At 38.5% G+C, this 17,404-nt stretch overlaps 4 protein-coding genes across 6 annotated transcripts; 3 read left to right on the top strand and 1 right to left on the bottom strand.

The window, feature by feature from the left end:
- Positions 1-226: 226 nt before the first annotated feature.
- On the top strand, positions 227-3,503 carry LOC140556146 (serine protease 1-like). Its single transcript, XM_072679727.1, has 5 exons — positions 227-299; positions 843-996; positions 1,327-1,586; positions 2,720-2,856; positions 3,263-3,503. The coding sequence occupies exons 1-5, from the start codon at positions 263-265 to the stop codon at positions 3,410-3,412; spliced, it is 738 nt and encodes a 245-aa protein (XP_072535828.1). The 5' UTR covers positions 227-262; the 3' UTR covers positions 3,413-3,503.
- Positions 3,504-5,517: 2,014 nt separating this feature from the next.
- irgq1 (immunity-related GTPase family, q1) lies at positions 5,518-14,056 on the top strand. Of its 3 annotated transcripts, none has more exons than XM_072678801.1 (3): positions 5,518-5,571; positions 9,859-10,569; positions 11,613-14,056. In XM_072678801.1, exons 2-3 carry the CDS (start codon positions 9,866-9,868, stop codon positions 12,328-12,330), a joined length of 1,422 nt encoding a protein of 473 aa, XP_072534902.1. In that variant the 5' UTR covers positions 5,518-5,571; positions 9,859-9,865; the 3' UTR covers positions 12,331-14,056. The 3 variants fall into 3 exon arrangements, with proteins under 3 accessions (XP_072534902.1, XP_072534900.1, XP_072534899.1); XM_072678799.1 differs by lacking the exon at positions 5,518-5,571 and adding an exon at positions 8,889-9,166; XM_072678798.1 differs by lacking the exon at positions 5,518-5,571 and having other exon boundaries at positions 9,587-10,569.
- LOC140555538 (interferon-inducible GTPase 5-like) lies at positions 6,457-7,644 on the bottom strand. Its single transcript, XM_072678802.1, has one exon. It carries the CDS (start codon positions 7,642-7,644, stop codon positions 6,457-6,459), a length of 1,188 nt encoding a protein of 395 aa, XP_072534903.1.
- An 877-nt stretch (positions 14,057-14,933) lies between the features above and the next one.
- eif1b (eukaryotic translation initiation factor 1B) lies at positions 14,934-17,105 on the top strand. The gene is made up of 4 exons (XM_072678797.1): positions 14,934-15,162; positions 16,206-16,369; positions 16,592-16,693; positions 16,778-17,105. Exons 1-4 carry the CDS (start codon positions 15,132-15,134, stop codon positions 16,820-16,822), a joined length of 342 nt encoding a protein of 113 aa, XP_072534898.1. The 5' UTR covers positions 14,934-15,131; the 3' UTR covers positions 16,823-17,105.
- The last annotated feature ends 299 nt before the right edge of the window (positions 17,106-17,404 follow it).

The following is a 17,404-nucleotide window of genomic DNA, read 5'->3' as shown; positions in this document are numbered from 1 at the left end:
TACATTGACATCTATTGAAAGTTCATTTGTAAAGAAAGTTCATTTTTTACAGCACATTGACAAATACGCACATACTACAGACTGACCAACCGATAATGGATATTTGAGTGTTAGCATACATAATGAGCAAGTGGGTGTATCAGAGAGAGAAAGAGAGAGGGAGAAGGAGAGGGAGAGGGAGAGAGAGATAATCAGATACACACACTGCTATAAATACAGCGTACCTAAAGCACTGTGTCCAGTCAGCGGGACAGAAGGCAGCATGATGATCTTATTGTTGGCTCTTCTAGGTGCTGCAGGTAAGAAAAAAACATGACTAGAGCTCTGTAGATACATCTCTACATGAATATGTAATTTTGGCACTGATAAAAGATCAGCAATTGTGTAGAGTGACCTGAACTCCAGTAGAAATATCATTACTTTGGTGAAATAAAGTGAAAAAAGTATAACTTTAGTGGAAGGATTAAAAAAGTAGTACTAAGTAATTGCAGTAATTATAGTAAATTATGCAGTAATTACACAGTAATTGAGTAAAAATTTGCACTGAAACATCTTTGTACATCCAGAGTAGACAAACATAAATGTATTATGTGTTATTCTTCTCTTTTTGAGGTACAGAGGCTGTAATGGAACATTCTTAATCATTATTAACATTATTAGTAATTAATTTCCTCACAAATACACTTGAGTACAGCATGTTAGGAAAGCCCAAATGTATGTACTTCATGAGAGGATTTAAATAATCACCACCCACCTCTGGCGATATGTCAGTACCTTAGACTAGTTTACACATTCTTTGGTTTTCCTTTATGTAGCTTTTACTCTTTTCCCCACTCTCTCAGCTGCAGCACCTCTGGATGATAAGATAGTTGGTGGTTATGAGTGTAAGGCCCACTCTAAGCCCTGGCAGGTCTCTTTGAATACTGGATATCATTTCTGTGGTGGCTCCCTCATCCGTGACCAGTGGGTCATCTCTGCTGCCCACTGCTGGGTGAGGTTAGTATTACTAATGTGTTACTGATTCATCATCATCGTCGTTCCCCAAAAAATGTAACAATATTTTGGTAGAATCTGGTGGCTATCAGGAATAACTCGTAAAACACTGAAAAGATAGAGTGTATGCTATAAGGGTGTGTATTTATGTGACAGTCAGTTTTCTTTGTTTGTTCTCAAACAAAAGTGCTCTAAAACTAATCATGATGACATGTTGAAAAAGTGCTACATTGTGTTTGCAGTGTAAACTACGGTAACAGTAATGTATGCAGACTATTTATTAAATATGTATGTGAATGAATCAAATCACTTACATATCTTTATATCACTTAGTCCCTATTATCAGATTGTTATCCTGGGTGAACACCATATCTGGGAGTATGAGGGCACAGAGCAGTACATGGCAGTAGATGCCATCTACTGGCACCAGAGCTATGACTACCAGACACTCGACTTCGACATCATGCTGATGAAGCTGGCTCATCCTGTCACTGTAAATCAATTTGTTAAGCCCGTTGATCTGCCCAAAACCTGCCCCACTGCTGGAGAGATGTGTGTGGTGTCTGGATGGGGTAACATCTACTCAGATTCAGGTTAGTATAAGTGCTGTGTTTTATATACTGATGCCTTCGTCCTGTAGATTGACCTGGGTGAGGGTTAGGATTAACTTTTAGGTTTTATGTGCTTTTGAACTGCAGACTGAACATAAGACCTTCCAAACATGAGTACATGTCATTAAGAGGTGTAGCCACTTTCACAAAAAAATTGACTGCAGCTGACCACACAGACAAAGAAAAAGATGTTTAGAGGAGCAAAAGTATGACAGCAACATGCTTTGGGGCTGTTTTTTGGAGTGGGTGGAATAATGAATAAAGAAGACTACCTCAGACTTCCTCAGCATAACCTAAAACCATCAGTGAGACAGGTTGACATTTGGTTGGTGTGGCGCAACAGATAACACCACTACCTGCCAGTGAGCTACCACACCATGTGGGAGACTCAGATTTGATTCCTGGGCTGTGCTACACCAATAAGAGTCCTTGGGCAAGACTCCTAACACTACCTTGGCCCACCTCTGTAATACGAGTCACCTTGTCAGTCGCTCTGGATAAGAGTGTCAGCTAAATGCCATAAATGTAAATGTTATGGAATGCATAAAGCAGGCTAACTTTAAGCTTTTGGACCGCAAATACATATGGACTGTACTTAAATGTTGGGTCTGTGCCAGTAAATTCTACCTTTTGTGCCAAGAAAAGTGGTCGAATGTCCAACCAAAATTCTGCCAGAGCCTTGTTAATGGGCACCAAAAGCGTCTGGTAAAGGTACAACTTGCCAAAGGACATTCAACCAAACATTAAGTCTGCTGTGACCCTGTGTGTCATGTTTTTGACCCTGTGTGTACAATTTTGACCATGCGTTTCAATTTTTAATTTCACCCCTGCCCCCATCGAAATTCTTTTTTTTATCAATGATCAATCAGATGAATGTTGTACACTTAGTCTGCCCCGGAAATGAACAGATATTTCTATGACATGATGAGTGTATGTAAACCTTTGACCATAACTGTTAATATTGAGATACTCACTGTTTTACTGTTTTAGTGTTACTGTGGAAACTACAGCTCACATTGTTGTTCACTGAAGAATGGTGGTGTTGTAAGATTACTGTAATTGAAAAAAAAACATATACTACACACAATGTTCATCTTTACTGTTCTCTTTTGAAGTGTTCAACCCGTTCAACCTCCAGTGTCTAGAGGTTCCCATTCTCTCTCAAGAGGTTTGTGAGAGGTCCTACCCAGGACAGATCTCAAAGAACATGGTGTGTGCTGGTTATCTGGAGGGAGGCAAGGATTCCTGTCAGGTATGCTATATATCTGTCAGTCATGTACCAACAGTGTACATGCACTGGCCTATACGTTTTAAAATAGAAACTTTCATTTATATATCTACTATAATTATGACTTTTTTGATAAGGTGAATGGGTCCATACAGTGAAAAATGCAAAATGTAAACACAGTTGTTCAATGTTAAATCCACTCCTTATAACATCAATTTTCTGATTGGCTGCTCTGTATTATGCTTCATTAAAAAATATATATTTCTTTAAGAAAATAGAAAAAAATTAATGCTAAGTATTTTTGGTCTTTAATCCTATATGACAAAATGGATATGCACATTACATTTCATATGCTATAATGAAATAGCTTGTGGTGTAAAACATAATGGCACATTTTTGATGTAAACTGATTCCTTTCTCTCTCTCTTAGGGTGACTCTGGTGGTCCTTTGGTGTGTAACGGTGCACTGCAGGGCATTGTGTCATGGGGTTATGGCTGTGCGCAGCCTGACTATCCTGGTGTCTATACTAAAGTTTGTGCTCTGCTGCCTTGGATCCATGAGATTCTTAACAGTTACTAGAACCAAAAGTCTGTGTATAAATAATATTTCTGGTTTTGTAATATGTCCTGAACTCTTGGTAACAGCAGAGAATAAAAAAGAATGAAAAATACATTCAGAAATCCTTATTTCTCATAAAATGGAATACACTGCAAATATGCTATTCTCAAATGTTATCTGACAACCTTCTTACACACAGAAACACAGTGAATTTTAAATGTGCTCTTGTAAAGGCACTGAATTAAACATCACATAATACAAAAAGAGTAATCGACTCCTTATAACTATAAAATAAGCACTTCAAGCCCAGATGTACTTTATGTTCTACATAACTTTTCTCAAAATAATTGAAAGTAATACATTTTCTTATTATATAATATATAATATTTTCTTTATAGATGCACAATATGGCATCACTCAAAGAACCCTTTGTAGCATTTTTATTTTTAAGACTGTACAGCAGAATAACACTGCAATGTTACTCTAAGGCCAAGGTTGGAAATCAGGTGCAAAGAGTGTGGTTAAGAAACCTAAAGATGAATAAAAGATCAAGTTAGAGCACAAACTGAGCGATGCATGCAAGGTATGCAATATCATGAGTTATACTGTGAGATGCACAAGATTAAGGGGAGTACTGCGAAGGTATGCAAGGTTATGAGGGATATTATTTATGTTCGGTTTCAAGTCTTATTAGTCAGTAACTGAGGAAAACAATGCAAATCACCAAGATCAAGAAGAACTTAAGACCCGTTGCCATTTCAATGTTCCCCCAAGACCTCAGAGCAACAAATTCACATGACTTGTATTTACAGGACCACACATTAAAAGTAAACAAGACATGGACTTCCATTAAACAAGAAATTGTACAATAGTTCAATAGCAACTAATACAGCCCAGTCGTGAATACTGTAGAGTGAAGAACTCCACAGAGTTACTTATTGACGTATTAGAACATTCAGGACTGATTGACAGGCAAATGGCTGTTAAAGGGTTAAGCTAATTCAACAGGGCCTTCCTGTTTACTGCTTCCTCGCCAATCCATACATCTGTGTTACACCCCCACACTATTCAACATTGCTAGCTGCCACAATTTAAAGGCTTGAATCTGCAAAGGATCCCAGTTTGGGAGATGTGGCAGGAGAACTGATCTTCAAATCCTAGGCTACTTCATACTGCTAATCATTAGATTCAGAGGGAATGTGATTGGCAAAGGTGAATGTAAAAACTACCAATACAAAGACAATGATAATGATAATAAGGGGAAAAGTTACTAGGAAACGATGACACACTAAAGCTGACAAAACAAAAGTATAATGCTTTGTTGTGAACCAGGTTCGGCGTGTTCGATCATAAAGTTGAGATTCTAAATAAAATGTTGGACAAACACTTCCTCTCGGTGCTCATGGCTTCTCTTCCATCTCTGATCAAAACAACACTAGGACAGCTTCGGTTGGCGTACCATTATGGTAATTGGTTCGGGCTGTTTTCTGTATGGCATCTGAAACCATGCAGAGCATGCTGTTAGGAGAGAAGTTCCAGTTAAGACAGCTAGAGGTTTTGTGTGATCTCAGGGTTGTGCATTGGTGTGTGTAGCTGTGATCAGCTCAGGTGATCCACAGAGGGCAGTCTTGGATTTGTTCTGGTTTCTTATCAGGCTCCATTATGAGAAAATTACAGCTCCCTATCATAGTCCTTCAGATTGAATGGTAATTAGTTGTTACTTAATTTTACTTTTAATAAGTAAATTACTTTTTTTTGGTTAATTGACTATTTAGACACACCTCTATCGAGCTAGCGGTAAACAAAGGTCTTCAAAACCTGATACCTCTTATCCTATATACATTCTTCTCCCAAATATCCTCAGAAACATGAGGTCACTGACAAGTACAAACACAGATGTTTTACAACTTATATAATTCTTTTGTTCAGCAAATTGATTTGCTTTTTTTTTTTAATGTATATAAATTTAGGATGAACAGTACATCAGGTTTATAATGGACTAACTAGGCTAGCTAACAACAATGGATGGTCTAAAAAAAAGACGCTGAAGCATTTGCTGACAAGTTTCTCTTTCTGTTCTTTGTTTTTAATGTCCTTTCAGCACCCCTACTGTTTTTGAAAAACACCTTGTTTGCAATTGATGTGGACTAGTCATTCTCCTGAAAAGACCTGCATTTCAGGTTGTATGACTTTAACACTTCCTATCCTATCCACTATCCTTTAACCTTAAACATACAAAAACAACAATTAAATTCAAAGTGGAACACAACTGAGGTTTCTCATAAAACTTTAGTTTTATTGTATATGATATATTTATTTGTATATAGATATTAGTTTGACAGTGCACATGAACTTAATTACAACAATATCTGTCTTTTTTTCATTTAATTTTTGGCATCTTGACAGCAAAGTTTCTTTGATGACAAGAGTGAATGCGACTGTGGGACAGCTTTTCCAACTACAGCATATGAGTTTCCGTAAAACATCCCTAAATTACATTTAGACATTGGATCTTGTGACACTTTGCCAGCTATTCTTAATGGAAATCTAATAGTCACAGGCTATACAACTACATTACTTCACAAACATTGCAAAATGTTACTCCATATGTTTTATTAATATTTGTAAAATATTAATTTCAAAGAGTATTAAAAACATATAACTTGTAACTAAAAGTACAACATCAAGATGCTTGTGGAGTTAGAACTGGACATGCATTCATATAGCATTCATATAACATTGCTGTTCAGCCATATTACATATTCATATAGTCACCTATCGTAATTTCTGACAGACAACCCTGGAACTGGGTAGTCAAAAAGAAATAAGACCAATAAATGTATCTGTAAGAGATTATGCCATGAAGTTACTTGTGTACTATAACCATAACAGCACTTGCACACTGCACATAACTGGAAACCTCACACTATTTCCACATTAAACCTCACAACACTTACATATAGCTGTTTTGCTTCTTATAAGCCACATTGTATATATAGTATAAAATGCTGTGTAATTATAATGTGACATCATCTGTATCATTGCCTTTCACTGTACTTATTTTTTTACTCCAGTCCTGACACATTTAGCACTTCTTTGGCATCCTCTTCCATTTCATTTAGGCCTTTGTTCAGTAGATGATATATTGTGGCAAGAGAAATTCCCCCAGCTGGTAGAGCCCCAAATATCGGTATGCTGCTCAAAACATACTCGACCTTCATTGCGACGCTAACTTTCGATGTCAAGAAAAATGTGCGAACCACATCAACAGTGATTCCACTGGCAAAGCAAGACTTCATCACTGATTTAAGCTCACTCACTGGCTTGTTAATCCTTTCTGATAGACTGTGTAGGGACTTGTCATCCAGACCAAAGGCCTGAAAGCTTCGATTGAAAAAGGCCATCACAATGCCAATGTCACAGCCCGCTGCCAGACCTGGTATAGTGGTCATTGCAATGGCGCCAGATCCAAAGGCTGTCAGCCAAATCATTTTCTTTAAGTATTCTTTCTTCTTCTTGAGGACTTGCATGGAACAGACAGGCAAAGACTGGACAAGGGCAAATCTCTTGTGTTCTGGAAGGTCTCCCTCCAGGTGATCCATTAATGCCTGAAACTCATATTTCTCCAATTCGTGGGAGGAAACCAAAAACACTTTCGGATTCCCAAGCTTCTTTAGGTTACACTTACAGTCCTCTTTGATTTTGGAGAGTACTTGCTGCTCATCGAACTTCTTCCTCTTCTTTTCACTGCGGATGTCATTGTCTACTTTCGAGCGAACAAAGTAAAAGGACTTCTTCTTCTTCTTAATCTCTTCAGCAAGCATTAGGTCATTTTCCTTGAACCTGTCTGCTGAAAGGATTATGAAGAAATCAAACCTATCAAATTTCACCTCCTTCAGGTACTGCTTTGCCTTGAATTTTGGGCTCCCAATTCCAGGCAAATCCCAAATTCTCACATTTGGCATGCTAGGATGGGGAAACATGGTAGGAACCATGGTAGTTTCAGTCACTCCAGTTGGAGATGACTCGACTTCATCATCGTTGAGACCTCTTAAGGCATTGATGAAGGTGGACTTTCCAGCTCCAGTCATACCTGTTATGGCCACATTGAGTGAGATATTTTCTAGATCATCCATATGATCCTTCAGCTTTGCAGCTGCCTCTTCTCCAGTGGAGACATTTAGGTTCTTTATGAAATCATCTGGTTCCAAAAAGATATTATCATCTGGATATAGTGTTGTCTCGTAAGCCATGGTGGTCCTACACAGAATACATCAACATAAAGGCAAGACGGTATACTATAGCTTCCAATAAAATAGAACACACTAAATTTGGAATATGTTTTGCTATGTTTAAACCACTTATATTAACTATGCTTTATTGATATTATGTGAAACGTGACCCTAAAAAAGTCCATATCAGCAATGAAAGGAAGAAACCTGGCTTCATATAAGTAAGTCATGTAAGGCATATCTGCTAAAGATGATTAATGACACCTCCGTACCTGTGAATCTCTGCCATTAGTCAAGTAAGTGGAAAGATTTGGCAAATAATTGTCTACATAGAAAATTTAGAAACATACTTAGCCTGATTAAATAGAAAAACCTTACCTACACAGTACTGCCAGGTGATACACCTCGAGTCAATGGTTTAGGTGACAAAGTGTGGCTCATCAAATGCCTTAAATAAGAGGGAGGTGTTTTGAGTTGTCATAAGTAAGAACTCACAGACACTCCTACAACATACGTTACTAACAGGCAACTGGAAAAGTGCTAGGACATTGTATCAGATTATATAAATCATCTGCATTAATTTGGCTTTTATAATAATTGAATGCAAAAATTGAAAACCAAGTGGATTTTAAATTTAATTTTTCCATATGAATCCTAAGTTTAAGAAATCTAATGGAATTTCTTGCTTAAATACATATTTTACTTCTTTTTATTTTCTGTCTATGTAAAGTTTTTAATTATTTATGTTCTTATGTAGTTTAATATCAGATGTTAACTGCTACCCTGCTAACCAGACAGACTTTTTCCACAATAAAGGGAATCTGAGGTATTCCTGAAGAGGAATTAAAAGGTTAAAAAAAACATTCCAACAGAAATTCTTGAAATGATCTGGCTGGATCTTGACTAGAGTTGTTGAAGCGTGTGCATCCATTGCCATTAAAGTTTTTTTTTACATCTGTCATCAACAGTAATGAAAAGTAAGCATGAGCATACTTTTCATTACTAGAGACAGAGAGGTGTCTGGTGGCAGGGGTTTGTTTGGTAGAGTGGTATTTACATAATGACTTTCTTTAAAAAAAAAAAAAAAAAGGGAAAAACACTTCTTAAATTTAAATGGAGACCAAAGTGAAAATGTTTTTATTCCTAGTCATTTTGGAGCATTTCTGTTGGTCTTCATCATGAATCGTGAATTTCTAGCAGAATTTAAAGATCATCTTCCAGACTCTTATTGTATTAAAAAGTGAGACACAATGTAACCCGTTGCTTCACTGCATTTATTGGCTAAGCGGACTGGCATGTTGATCCGTATGACTTGCAGATCAGGTAAACCAAAGCACTACAGATGGGAGAGGAGCGGAGGCTCTCTGTGTCTTTCCGATTTTAGAAACGTTTCGCCAGAAAAGTAGCTAGATAACTCTTCTCAACGGGTCTTTTAGTACTGACTGAATCGCTGAGATAGTGTCAGTGTATTTAACTGGTTTAAAAAACACGTATGTCGCTTAGTTTCATCTACTTTCGCTTTCACTGCCAAAATGGACGCCGGGTGAGAAGAAGTTTTTATGTAATCATGTACTTTTCATTTTGTTATGTGAAGAGAGCAACTTAATGAAATGAGTTTTTCAGTACACGTTTATTTTATTTTATTGTGAAATTAAAAATAAATAAAGGTCGAGATATGCTAGCTAGCTACTTTCTCGGAGGCGGTATGCCAGCTTGGCTGAAGTCGCCTTAAGTGAAGTCTTCAACCTTTCCCAAGACATAGCCTGTGTTTTCAGCTATTCTTGACCTTTTTAATTCTCTAAAATATCATTGCAGTTTTATTTATTATTATTATTATTTATTATATATTATTAATATTTATACATTATTTATACATTATATTTATATATATATATATATATATATATATATATATATATATATATATATATATATATTTATATATATATATATTATTATTACAGACTGAAGACGGTAAAACAGGGGATATACAGACTATAAGATCTAGCATGATCTGAATGAAGGCACACCTCCTTTAGTTGTTCAACAGAGTGGATAAAAGTGTACAAAAATAACCATTTAATCTGTGCTATAGATTATAGATAGCTAAAAACAAGGAGGAAAAATGCACACCTCACAGTTCACCCAGAACCGGTTAAAAATACTGTGTTCATCTTTGAAGTCAGGTGAAATGTCAACTTCTATGTCACCTGTCTTTATTTTGTCCTCACTTAGATTTGACATGCCAAGAAAGATCCCAGAGGAAATCACAGAAGTATTGGAGTATATAAGCCCTCATTCGTTTATTACTCTGCTGGATGCATTCAATCAGTTCAAGATGGACATAGCTGTAACGGGGGATTCAGGCTCAGGGAAATCTACACTCATTAATGCACTCCTCGGGCTGGACAACGATGATGAAAACGCTGCTCCAACAGGAGTCGTGGAGACCACGATGAAGCCTGCAGTGTATGAATACCCAAATAATCCCCATGTAAGACTGTGGGATCTTCCCGGCATGGGCACACCCTCCTTTCTCTCAAACCGTTATGTGGAGACTATGAACTTTAACCTGTATGACATGTTCATTGTAGTGATATCTGAGAGATTCAGAGAAAACAACCTGCTTCTGATCGAAGAAATCCAAAAACATAAGAAGCCGTTTTATGTTGTGCGGACAAAAGTAGACAACGATATAGTCTCACAGAGAAAAAAACACAACTTCAGTGAAACCGCTGCTCTGAGTCTGATGAGAGATGAATGTTTGAAATATCTACATGAGAAAGACCTGCACCCCAATGTATTCTTGGTGTCCGGTCATGATACAGAGAGCTATGAAATGCAAAACCTCAAGGACGCCTTTGAGAAGGAGGCTTCAGAGCTCAAAAGAGTGGCTTTTCCCATCTTTGTGGACAATTTGTTGACCGCACCTTGGAGGAAAGCAATGTGAGTATTTTTGGAATACAGCGGTTTGATGAGAGCTATGGTGATGAACATCTTGCTGCGAGATTATGATGTTGGTTTTACATGTATTTATGGCAATTGCAGCAAAATGGTCTGCAGAGGTATTTTATTTCTACAGATATACCTCTATTTTACCTATTCGCCAATTTGCCATAACAGTAATACCACCTCCTTGTGTCTCTTTGTCCATTTTATCAGCTCCACTTCCCATATAGAAGCAGTCTATAGACTGTAGTCCATCTATTTTCCTGCATACTTTCTTAGCCTATTTCACCCTGTTTTACATTGGTCAGTACCCCACAGTACCATCACAGAGCGGGTGTTGGGTGGTTTTGGGTGGTGGTCATGTCATAGTGGTGGTTTGTTAGTCAGTGTGTTCCGCTGGTATGAGTGGATCAGACGCCGCTGTGTTGCTGGAGTCCTCAGCATCACTGCTGGACTGAGAATAGTGCACCAAAAAGAAATATCCAGCCCAGACCACTGATGAAGGACTAGATGATGACCGACACAAGCTGTTCAGCAATACTGTGCAGATGACTTTACATCTACAAGGTAGATCAACTAGGCAGGGGTTTGGTGTTTAAAAACTCCAGCAGCTCTGCTGTGATTGATCTACTCAAACCAGCAAAAAACACAAATAACACCTGCTCTGTGGTGGTCCTGTGGGGTCCTGACCATTGGAGAAAAGAGTGAATAGGGGTTTAAAGTATGCAGAGAAACAGATGAACTACATTCTGCACAATAAGTGTAGAAGCAAGAGGGTGGTGTTAGTGTTATGGCTGATCCGTGTATGTGTACCACTACTGTAAATATGTCTGAACCAGTATGTTTCTCTACAGTGCATCATTTCACATAGAACCACTCCAACTTTGTTTACATCTGAACAGTTGGATTATGAATACATTTGGGGGGGAAAATAATTTTCCTTTTAATAACAAATAATGATAATTAAAAACTGCTGCTAGCCTGAATTCTGCTTACTTTTAATTTAATTTCTCTCTCTTTCTCTCTTCCTTACACATCAGGGCAATTAAGCGCCATGCTTTGCGTAGTGGGAAACTGAGCGAAAAGGACTTCCAGGAGCTACAGAAAATACGAACACACTTTTCAAATGGAACTGAGAAAGTCAAAGCGACACTGGAGGCTTTTGACCTCTTTCAGCTCGATGTGGCCATTTTAGGCGAGGCAAGATCGGGGGTAACCACTCTAGTGAAGGCCCTAATTGGTGGTGCCAGTGGCTCAACAGGTGTCGAGATCCCAGCAATGAGTCCTGAGTACCCAGAGGTCCGATTTTGGGATGTGTCTGGAATAGGAATGAATAATTCATTGGAGGAGATAAAACTCATGTTGGATCATTTTGATTTTTATGTCATTATTGTGTCAGACTGGCAGAGGGGCTATCACATAGAGCTTGCAAGAGCTATACAAGACTCAAGAAAGCACTACCACTTTGTCCAGGCAAAGATTGATCACCATTTGCAGGCACAAAGAGACTTGTGTTGTAGTGAGACTGAAGTTCTGGATGGGCTTCGAGCTCAGTGTGCTGAAGAGCTTCAGAAGGCAAACGTTGCAGAATCACAGCTGTTTCTCATTAACAGTTTGGACAGAAATGCCTTTGACTTTTTCAGTCTGAAGAGCGTATTGAGAAGTGACCTGGAGACTGTAAGGACAAGTGCTTTTGCATATCATGTTCCTAGAGTTGCCAAACAGAAACAAGGACCCCGCACATGTCAGATATCGTAGCTCCTGAATTTGAGCAGTATCGGCATGAGGAACATGCAAGTTGTCAAAAAACTGAAGAGGATGAAGTGAGCCTTCAACTACCAGGATCTTTAAGGACTCTGGCATTCAAGATGAAGACCTTTACAGCCTCACTCACCACCTAGTGAGCAAGACTTCTCACAACTCTTCTTGGTCTGTTTTTAAAATCTAGATAGATAAATATATGTCATTTATTGATCTGAAGGAAACGTAGCAACCTATCTATAATAGACTTAATTAATATATTGTTTAATTGAACGATTCTATATGCTGCTCAGTTTGCTCAGCTGACTCTGTGTTTGTGGTCTCGTCCATGTTGCATGTCGTAGACTGGATGAGCCAGAGTCACATGACTACATACACAGTAGTATGTTTTTAAGGGGACAGTACATGAACACACAGTGGGGAGTGTAATAACAGAAAGAAATATCAGAATAGTCAACAAGGGCAAGATTATGTCCATCAGAGGTTCTAATTTCTTATTTGTCAATTAATTGCCCAGCCCTAAATAGAAGTATCATGTTATGGTATTTATATATGTATATACTGTATTTAAGTTAAAGGCAGGAACTGTCTAACGGAGATGTGTGGACAACAAAATATCTTTTGGTCAGTTGCTTCACATGTTGCACTTGTCAAAAACATTGAATGGACTCAGTGTCACCCCCTCATGTTTCTTGAAGCCAACCTAAACCATAACTACCTCATTTACTGTACATGCCCTAATCTGTAGTTTAGGTATTCCTGCTTTCCACTCCAAACTAAATTCAACTAAATGATCCAGTCCTGGAGGGCTGGTGTCTGGGGTGGTATTTCACAAAGCAGGATTTCTCTGTTTGGCAAGATGCCTTAAGCCAAAAAAAAAAAAAAGAATAGCTTGGGGACATTCTTAGCGGCTGGTCTAGGGAAGTGGGTAACAACAACACCATTCCTGTGGCAGACTAGCACACACTTGGTTGGGCAAGCACACCACACTACACCAATTAAAAGTCCTTGGACAAGACTCCTAACACTACGTTCTCCTAATTGTGTAACATGATTCAAGTGTAAGTTGCTCATGATAAGAACTTCAGCCAAATGCCTTTTATGTAAATATTGCACCGTTCTGAACTTTGGGCTGGCTGGCACCCTGAGAAATGCTGTTTTGGGAACTTTTCTCTGCACACATGCTTACATACTTTCCCTGCTAAAACTACTAAACCTGTCAACTAGGAGATGAGTTGAACCAGTTGTTTTTAAGCAGAGAAATCGCCAAACTGCACTGGACTTCAAACCTTCAGGACTTTAAGAGTTAACACCCCTGATCAAGACCATTTTCTGAGTCAGGGGTGTTAAACTGGATTCTTTCAGCCACTTCACATTTAAATAGTGATTTAACAAAACTTTAGGTGACAGTGTGTGTAGATGGATGCAAGTTTCAAACCTGACATACAAACTAAAGTGCTGGTGTCACTTAGGCATTACAGTGCACAGATTGTAAATGTGTTATATTAAAGTTTTGTGTTTCTATATGTTGTATGCAAATGCTAAGAATGTATGTTAAGAACATATTTAGTATTTAGTATTATATTTAAGTATTTAAATAAATGTGGCTCCAGGCTTTCATTCTGATTCTGAATTGTAAGGGGGTTGTATTCTGCTTTAAACAGGAGAAATCAATCATTAACTAAAGGAAACAATCATCTGTTTTAATCATCATCTCTGAAGGTAAAGCTAATACTCTAAATAAATTAAATATTAAATGTGAAAAAAACCTACTGCGTTTGTTGTAAATATACTGTATATTTTTCTACATTTTATATTGTACAAATCATTCACTTCTAACAGGCTGCTTATTGCACAAGCTCACTGTAATTTAATTTTTATATTCTTTGAAATGATAGAGGTCTTCTATTCAAGTGTCTTTGTGAGAAAATTTATAGTTTTACATTTTATTTCTTTAAAATTTTAAAGAAATAAAAGATCTTTTATTTGTTTCTTAAAGATAAAGATTGATTAAAAAAAGTGCTGCATAGGGCTGAGCGATATGGTAAAAATACTACATCACGATATTTAAATCATGTAATCACAGACTAAATATTCTTAAAAACTACAAAATAATAATGTGATTTTTATTCAACACCTGCTGCACCTCATCTCATTTCACCAGTCTAATCACACTGTTCACAATGAAACTAGCAGTTGATCAGTGTTTATTAAGCACTAACAGTATCCTCGATATGCTTAGAAAAGCAGATTGTGTATCACGATACAATAAAATATTATATATCATATTTCCCAGCTGTAGTGCTGCATGTACTAAGAAGTTAGTGAAGTACTCGGTATGCTTCTAATTTCTGAAAGGGTATTTTTCCCTCCACTCTAATCATTATTTCACCGAAATCACAACACCTTTACTTGCTTATTTAGAGGCCATTCTACCTAATCTCTGGCTCCCAGATAATTAACATCATCACTAATCACTAATAGGCAACCAGTAGTCCCGACGACCTCAACGACGACCACAGAAAATCTTAAACCCCGCCTCTGGCCGAGCTCCAGTGAGGTCCGCTGCAGGAGGAGGGGGAGGCTTTAGCTGTGTGAGCGCCGCTCTCTGTTCTTTTCCAGCCGTCGCTCTGCACCGTGTGCTGCTGTAGCCTGCCAGCGCTGGAGGTTGCGTCAGACTGTTAGGCCTTTCTCTTCGCCTTTGTTGCTGCCAGAGCTTTTAGGCTTAGCTAAGCCAAAGACAGACGGCATCAAGCGCCGGTATCTTTCGTCTATCAACGTTATCGTCCTAATATCGCATGTCCTCTATCCAGAACCTCCAGTCTTTTGGTAAGTCTTCGCGTACGTCGTTTTGCACGGATCGTGCGGGCAGCTTTATTTTCCTCTCGAAGGCCGTGTTTAGCCTTGAGCAACAATAATCGAGATAAAGGGCTACTCGAGCTCAGGTAGTCTAACCAAATAATACAGACTAAGTATCGTTACATGTAGCTGCTTATCTAAATACTGGCTCTCGAAAGACAAACGCAGCATATTACAACACTGTAAAGCGAGCCGCACAATAGGTGTGGTGTCTCGAAGTTGAATGCGGGCGATTATGGTAGCTAGCTAGCATTTTAGCTAGCGCTAGTTAGCTTACTAGCTAGCTACTTCTCAAAGGTGGCAAATCCACCCCGGTGTTTTGTTCCAACTGCATGGCTGGATCTGCTGCAGCTGACCGGTGTGGGCTGCTGGAACGAAATCCTGGGGTGGATTTGTACTTTTTGGGCCTGGATTAGCAATCTCTGCTGCTATTTGGGTGGTGGGCTGCTATAGCGTCCTGGCTGGCTCAGAAATGACAGTAGTTTGTGCTGTAGACAACTCCTAATTAATTTGTTTTACTTTTAAACGTTTTAATCTGTACAGGAAGATGTCTGGTGGCGATATAACCTAGCCAGTTAGCATGTTTAGCTACATAAATCTCAGCTAAGGCTGCTAATGCTAGCTAGCTAGCTAACTGCATCTACGCTAATCTAGCTAGCTAGTAATCAACAGTTTTTAGACCATGACCCACCAAGACTGGGATCATTCATTCAGTTTAAACTAATTTGAAGATCTGATTGTGTGTATGTGTGTTTGGACATGTCTGGTCTGGGAGAAGGTGTAAGGGCTTCTCCTCTTCTCTGGCGTTTTGTTGTTTTCTTCCACACAAAGGCCTTTAATCCAATGATGCATCAGTTTTCCTCAGGAGTATGAACACTTTGTAAATACTGACATCTTGTTTAAGATAACTGATCGGGACAGAACATGACATGTATTTGAAGAACACAGTATGTGTAAGACTCTAGTTTTGTCAGCTTATTAATATGAAGGTATTGGCATTGTTTGTTTTCCAGATCCCTTTGCTGATGCAACTAAGGGTGACAACTTGCTCCCGGCTGGGACAGAGGATAAAATCCACATAAGGATTCAGCAACGAAACGGGCGTAAGACTCTTACCACCGTGCAAGGAATCGCAGATGATTACGACAAGAAAAAGCTTGTGAAGGCCTTCAAGAAGGTATATTCTCTTGAAGAGAAAAATGGTTGATCACTTCCAGTTCAGGAGGCCCAGCAATGTTTTCATCTGCTTAAATGGCTGCAAAAGCAGCAGCCACTTTACAGATGAGTGGAATCAGGCATTTGTGCAATCAAAAAACCTAGACTGTGCTGAAGTCATTTTGTGTCTCTTAAACTGTGTCTTTAGGTTTTATTTCTAACGGTTTCTTTTTTTGATTGACAGAAATTTGCCTGCAATGGTACTGTGATTGAGCACCCTGAGTACGGGGAGGTAATCCAGCTGCAAGGAGACCAAAGGAAAAACATCTGCCAGTTTCTTCTTGAGGTAATTAATTTTTATTTTAACATCTCCTAACAAGTTTTCAAAGTGGCTGTAATTTGCTGATGTCTTTCCTGCTCTGTTCCACAGATAAACATTGTAAAGGAAGAACAGTTGAAGGTCCACGGCTTTTAAAATGATGGACTTGCCAGAGGACCAAGACTACAACAGTTTTTAGGACTCCAGACTTGATTAGGGCTCTAAAGTTTTCTGACCATATGTCATGGCTGTCGAGATAAATGTTGACTGTATAATAAAGTTTTTATAGGTATTCCACGTTAAATATTTTGATAAGTTGTATGACCGCTTCCAATCAGGGACTGACATTGGTGTTGTTGACTGTAACTAACACATTATGATGGACATGCTCAGCTTAATATTTCTATCCAGTACACAATAAAACCATATGACTTTGGCACATTTTTTGCCAGCAGTTTCAATTCCTGTTCAATCATTTTCTGGTTTACCATGTGGTGATGCAGAAGTGTAATTTTCACTTGCTTTCTGGGAAGAAAAGGCTTGGGACTTCACTGCTGTTCATCTCAAGTTCCAGCATCTTTGCATTTACTGTTACTCTCTCAGTTCAAGCATCACAGCTATGTTTTGTGCCCATGTCAACTCTCTCTTTAAAGAAATGTAAACCTGGACCCCCCCAGCCACCTTTTTCTCAGCGACGTAGCATTCGTCTTGCCCAGTCCTCGGACGATGCTGGATTTT

This window comes from Salminus brasiliensis, chromosome 5 (genome assembly GCF_030463535.1).
Source record: "Salminus brasiliensis chromosome 5, fSalBra1.hap2, whole genome shotgun sequence".
NCBI lineage: Eukaryota > Metazoa > Chordata > Actinopteri > Characiformes > Bryconidae > Salminus > Salminus brasiliensis.
This window is presented reverse-complemented; position numbering and strand designations above follow the sequence as displayed.

Bases quoted from the DNA above. Each gene is read 5' to 3' on its own strand.
- eif1b (XM_072678797.1), top strand. From the start codon at position 15,132: ATGTCCTCTATCCAGAACCTCCAGTCTTTTG. The intron at 16,370-16,591 runs GTATATTCTCTT...TTTGATTGACAG, and splicing joins TTGTGAAGGCCTTCAAGAAG to AAATTTGCCTGCAATGGTAC. The intron at 16,694-16,777 runs GTAATTAATTTT...TCTGTTCCACAG, and splicing joins TCTGCCAGTTTCTTCTTGAG to ATAAACATTGTAAAGGAAGA.
- LOC140555538 (XM_072678802.1), bottom strand. From the start codon at position 7,644: ATGGCTTACGAGACAACACTATATCCAGATGATAATATCTTTTTGGAA.
- irgq1 (XM_072678798.1), top strand. From the start codon at position 9,749: ATGCACACCTCACAGTTCACCCAGAACCGGTTAAAAATACTGTGTTCA. The intron at 10,570-11,612 runs GTGAGTATTTTT...CTTACACATCAG, and splicing joins GCACCTTGGAGGAAAGCAAT to GGCAATTAAGCGCCATGCTT.
- LOC140556146 (XM_072679727.1), top strand. From the start codon at position 263: ATGATGATCTTATTGTTGGCTCTTCTAGGTGCTGCAG. The intron at 1,587-2,719 runs GTTAGTATAAGT...TCTCTTTTGAAG, and splicing joins TAACATCTACTCAGATTCAG to TGTTCAACCCGTTCAACCTC. The intron at 2,857-3,262 runs GTATGCTATATA...TCTCTCTCTTAG, and splicing joins GAGGCAAGGATTCCTGTCAG to GGTGACTCTGGTGGTCCTTT.